We start from the raw sequence: 5,371 nt of genomic DNA, 5'->3' as shown, positions 1-5,371 counted from the left end.
GTTTGCTTGTCTTCTCTTTAGTTATGACACAAGGTGGTATCATGTATTTAATGAGAATTTTTACCTTGAATTGTCACTCAATTGTGAAATTGATTACTTGGAATATTTAAATGTTTTTTGAAACGCAAACATCTTAAGTTGGCTTTTAAAAAATTGATGCATTTACAGAATGCAACCAGGGCAACATATATGAAAGTTGGTCAGACACAGGGTACGGCAATGTGGGGCTGCCCTGGTGGCTCAGTGGTAATGACCTGCCAGTGCAGGAGCTGCGGATTCGATCCCTGGGTCGGGGAGACCTCCTGGAGAAGGAAGTGGTTACCCACTCCAGTGTTCTTGCCTGGAGAATCCCATGGACAGAGAAGCCTGGTGGGCTAGTCTATGGGGTCAAAAAGAGTTGGACATGACTTAGCCATTGAGCACGCAGCAATATTAAAGCATAGAAATGACATGAAACAGGATATTAAACTGGAGAAGGGAGAGCCGGCTCAGGATAAGCTTTGAGCGCCACACTGAGAATCAGGCCGCCTTATTATAACGAATCAATGTATCTATAGTCAGTTCTTCTGTGATTCTTACTTTAAAATGAAAATTTATCCCTGCATGATTGATATATTAGAAGCAATCTAAGCATAACTTGGGCTTCCCTGGTGGCTCAGCGGTAAAAAGTCCACCAGCGATGCAGAGTTGCAGGAGACTCTGGTTTACTCCTTGGGTCGGGACGATCCCCTGGAAGAGGGCATGGCACCCCCTCCAGTATTCTCACCTGGAGAATCCCATGGACAGAGGAGCCTGGCGGGCTGCAGTCCACTGGGCCAAGGAGACACGGCTAAAGCGACTTAGCACACCTGCACACAAGTATAACTCACTTATAATTTCATCTCTGAGAAAGAGTGGGTCAGGGAGTAACGAAGTATGGCTTTGTTTGCTGCGTCAAGCTAGAAACGTTTTTACATTTTGTATTAAGTGTGTGTAAACCCAGCTATTTATTAAGCTCCTGTCTCTTTATTTGGGGGGGGGGGCGCTGTTTCCCATCACCCTGAGGTTCTCACTGTGTACTTCTGCGTGGCATGAGGGTTTCAGGAGTACGGGTATACTGTGTTACAGCAGAACAGTGATGTACTCTGAAGGGTCAGTGACACTCCATGAGCCACGTTACGGGAGAATAGCCCAGGCAGAGACCAGGGTCTACACTGAGCTCATGTGGCACCAAAGGGGCAGTTCAGTGTTACGGTGCTGTCTTTCAAGGGAGAAGGCGGTGGTCTAGGTGATACCACCACCACTGAAAAAGGAACAGAGGACAAGGACAGTGGCACCTGCTAGCTCCAGTTCTTGGGGACCAGCTGATGGAGAACAGAAAGCAAGTGTTTTGTGACTTTACTTTTTAGGCACAGAGTGCATTTTGTTTACCTGAAATAATGTTCAAAAGTGATTCCATTACTTTAGGAGGCCACTCCTTGATTAAATGGCGCTTGGGCCCAAAGCAGCCTTAAATACAAGACCACCGGCCACCAGTACCTTAGAATTGTTTAATTCCATTTTTAAATGGAAATGAAGTACTGTTATTGAAAACTGCAACTTTCCTATCCCTGACAGTGCAGAGAGGGTCCGCTGTATCCTTGGGCTGCATATCTGTGGACTCAGCCAAACCTGGATTGAAAATAGGAAAGGGAATTTCCTGGTGGCCCAGTGCTTAAGACTGTGCTCCCACGGCAGGGACCAGGTTCAGTCCCTGGTCAGGAGACTAAGGTCCCACAAGCCATACCATACGGCCAAAAAAAGGGAAAACGGTTGGGAAAAGAAGATGCTGCAAAGTTCCAAAAACCAGTACTTGAGTTTGTGGCACACAAGCAACTAGTTACATAGTATTTACATTGTGTTCGTCAAGGCTGTATATTGTCACCCTGCTTATTTAACTTCTATGCAGAGTACATCATGAGAAACGCTGGACTGGAAGAAACACAAGCTGGAATCAAGATTGCCGGGAGAAATATCAATAACCTCAGATACGCAGATGACACCACCCTTACAGCAGAAAGTGAAGAGGAACTCAAAAGCCTCTTGATGAAAGTGAAACTGGAGAGTGAAAAAGTTGGCTTAAAGCTCAACATTCAGAAAATGAAGATTATGGCATCTGGTCCCACCACCTCATGGGAAATAGATGGGGAAACAGTGGAAACAGTGTCAGACTTTATTTTTGGGGGCTCCAAAATCACTGCAGATGGTGACTGCAGCCATGAAATTAAAAGACGCTTACTCCTTGGAAGGAAAGTTATGACCAACCTAGATAGCATATTCAAAAGCAGAGACATTAGTTTGCCAACAAAGGTTCATCTAGTCAAGGCTATGGTTTTTCCTGTGGTCATGTATGGATGTGAGAGTTGGACTGTGAAGAAGGCTGAGCGTCAAAGAATTGATGCTTTTGAACTGTGGTGTTGGAGAAGACTCTTGAGAGTTCTTTGGACTGCAAAGAGATCCAACCAGTCCATTCTGAAGGAGATCAGCCCTGGGATTTCTTTGGAAGGAATGATGCTAAAGCTGAAACTCCAGTACTCTGGCCGCCTCATGCGAAGAGTTGACTCATTGGAAAAGACTCTGATGCTGGGAGGGATTGGGGGCAGGAGGAGAAGGGGACGACAGAAGATGAGATGGCTGGATGGCATCACTGACTTGATGGACATGAGTTTGAGTGAACTCCGGGAGTTGGTGAGGGACAGGGAGGCCTGGCATGCTGCGATTCATGGGGTCGCAAAGAGTTGGACACGACTGAGCGGCTGATCTGATCTGAAGCATTATAAATAGTAGAGATGATGTGAAGTGTATGACACGATGTGCATAGGTTATATTAAAATATTATTGCAGCAATCTGTGTAAGGGATTTGAGCATGCTTGGATTTTAATACACATGATGCCCACAGATAAGGATGACTGCTTCCCTGTGAAGTCAGTGTTAACTGGGAAAGCCTGTGTTCTTCAGTGTTTCCTTAACAGAAATTATAGTCAGAGAAATTTAAACAGCACGGAAGCAGACATAATTCAATTTCATTTAAAATTTTTTTTGTGTTCCTAAAATTGCAAATTGCAGACATTTGAAATTAAGAGTTTTTTATTGGCATTTTCAATATTGACTAAAGTTCCTCTGAAATAACTTTACATGAAACAGATTCAACACACTGTAACTATTTAAAAACCATGAGTTTCCCTTAAAGATCACTTAAACATACAAGGCAAGATCAGAGTAAAGATGATACAGTATTCAAAATTTTCTGACCGGCTTTCAGAATGCAAGTTTAAACTGTAGTGGTTTCTTTGTTAAACTCAATCAAAGCTGACTCTCATGGGACACATTACCTCCTGGAGTGGGGCCTGGACACTCCTCAGTGGTGAGCTGCAGCATCTTTGCCTGTAACAGTCAAGCTCTTCCACAAATGGCACACAGGCCGCCTGGCTTTTGCTCCAGAAGCAGTCTGGGCCTGAACTAAACAGACTGGCCTGAGCACTGTGACTGCTCCCGGCTCGAGGGCACTCTAGGTCTTAGTGGGGCTTGCGCTGTCTCCTGCTGCTTTCTCTGCCTTCAGTATCTGGATACTGAGAAAGATCTAGGGTCAAAACTCGGCTGAACATGCAGTCGTCGTACTGAAACGGAGAAAAGACAGTTAAAAGTCAGTTCCAGTAGAGAGTAACAGCTATTAATGTAAAGAGCCATTAGTGAGTCTGGATTTGCATTTTAAAGGAACCTCTTTATAACCATCCAAGAAGCTGTTACTTCTCCATTTCCATCAGCTTTATGTTTTGTTTTTGGTAAGGGTACCATAGTTTGGGTGAACTCCGGGAGCTGGTGATGGACAGGGAGGCCTGGTGTGCTGTGATTCATGGGGTCGCAGAGTCGGACACAACTGAGCGACTGAACTGAACGGAACTGAAGGGTACCAGAATGTGCCACCCAAAAATATGCCTCTTTTGCATGTGGATTGTTTTGAGCCAGAGGCTACTGAGAATCAGCAGATACAGGAGAAGCTCTAAAAGCTGAGCACAAGTTTCCCTTCTGTAAAGGAAACTGACATCTATGTGCAAGGGGACATCCTTTCCACTCTGAACTCTTCCTCAGTGGAGAAGGCGCTCGAATCAGCAGAGCAAATCCGACTGGACAATCCTTGTTTACTGTGCTTTCTCGGGTCCCTGTCCCGTTGCTTGCCTTCCCTTCCCAGAAGCCCCAAGCCCCTTCTGCTTATTTCAGCCTAGGGTGGGCTACAAGTCCAAGTTCTCGCCCGCTCTGAGTTACTCACTGCTAGGTGTGCCCACTTGTATGCACAATACACATTAGTGACCTGTCTGGTGTGACTGATAGGGCCCAGCTGAGACCTGGGCTCAGCCCTGAATAGTTCGCCGCTCCTCTACACTGGCAGTGAGAACTTCCAGTTCTCTTCCAGTGACCCCCTGATATTAATTAGGCACAGGAAGGGAAATCTATTTTTAAACTTTTTTTTTTTTCAGTTTTTAAAAAATTTAATTTTTATTGCAGTACCGTTGCTTTAATTTTTATCTTAAAGGAAAACTCAGGAAGTAAAACCTCATTGTCCAAGAACTGAATGATCTAAATGAGTTGCTCTGCTCCATTAGCTCAGCTAAGTACTTTCAATGGCTTAAGAAACTGAATTACAAAAATTACTATACAACTTGGAACTCTGTCAAATTCTTTGTTTTTTCTTTTAGTAGCTTTGGAAGATAAATGGCTCCTTGTTAGCTCTACAACAGTGCGTTTGTTGTTGCTAAAACATTCAAACATTATAGAAATATGGAGGAGGGTATCAACAGTTTACCCTGTGTAAGTTAATGTGCACTACTGTTTTAAAAACAAAATTATACTCACTGTTGTGCAGTTTTCTATTTGCTTTTTCACTTAAAATATAACTTAAATTTCTGTGTGCTGCCATAGAAAAATATCTAAGTAGTTACTATTAAGTCTCATTTGACTAAAAAATATTTAGGCCTATATTAATAAAGTGCAGAAATCAAACAGTGTCTATACTAGGAACTTGTGGTGTCAGGACACACTATAAGGTGACTTTATCTGTTTTTACTTATCTTTACCTCTGGATAGATGCCTATCAGTGCATCAGCTTTGGAATAGAACTCCTCTTTCAGGGAAATGATTATCATCTGAAACTGTTCCTGAGTCTGCTCTTTAATATAACTTGACACCTGGGAGGAAGCAGAAAGCACGTTTCATCAGTAAGTGAGGCCTCCTCTCTGGGGGCTTTGAGGACGGATTCTGCAGCTCTGAATCTGCCCATTTTAGGTGACAAGGCACTTACTTCTCTTTCTGTAAACTCAATAAATCCACTACAGAAATGGAAATAGTTCAGACTGT

General features: G+C 43.6%; 1 protein-coding gene across 1 annotated transcript in view; it reads right to left on the bottom strand.

Annotated features, from left to right (window-relative positions):
• Positions 1 to 3,088: 3,088 nt before the first annotated feature.
• SMC1B (structural maintenance of chromosomes 1B) overlaps positions 3,089 to 5,371 on the bottom strand; it is an 82,287-nt gene continuing 80,004 nt past the window's right edge. Inside the window, exons 24-25 of the mRNA XM_027543510.1 lie at positions 5,092 to 5,202; positions 3,089 to 3,636 (exon numbers count right to left, since the gene is read on the bottom strand). Of these exons, the coding sequence (XP_027399311.1) occupies positions 3,535 to 3,636; positions 5,092 to 5,202 (213 nt within the window). The 3' untranslated portion in view covers positions 3,089 to 3,534. The remainder of the gene's footprint in view (positions 3,637 to 5,091; positions 5,203 to 5,371) is intronic.

This window comes from Bos indicus x Bos taurus, chromosome 5 (genome assembly GCF_003369695.1).
Source record: "Bos indicus x Bos taurus breed Angus x Brahman F1 hybrid chromosome 5, Bos_hybrid_MaternalHap_v2.0, whole genome shotgun sequence".
Taxonomy (NCBI): domain Eukaryota; kingdom Metazoa; phylum Chordata; class Mammalia; order Artiodactyla; family Bovidae; genus Bos; species Bos indicus x Bos taurus.
This window is presented reverse-complemented; position numbering and strand designations above follow the sequence as displayed.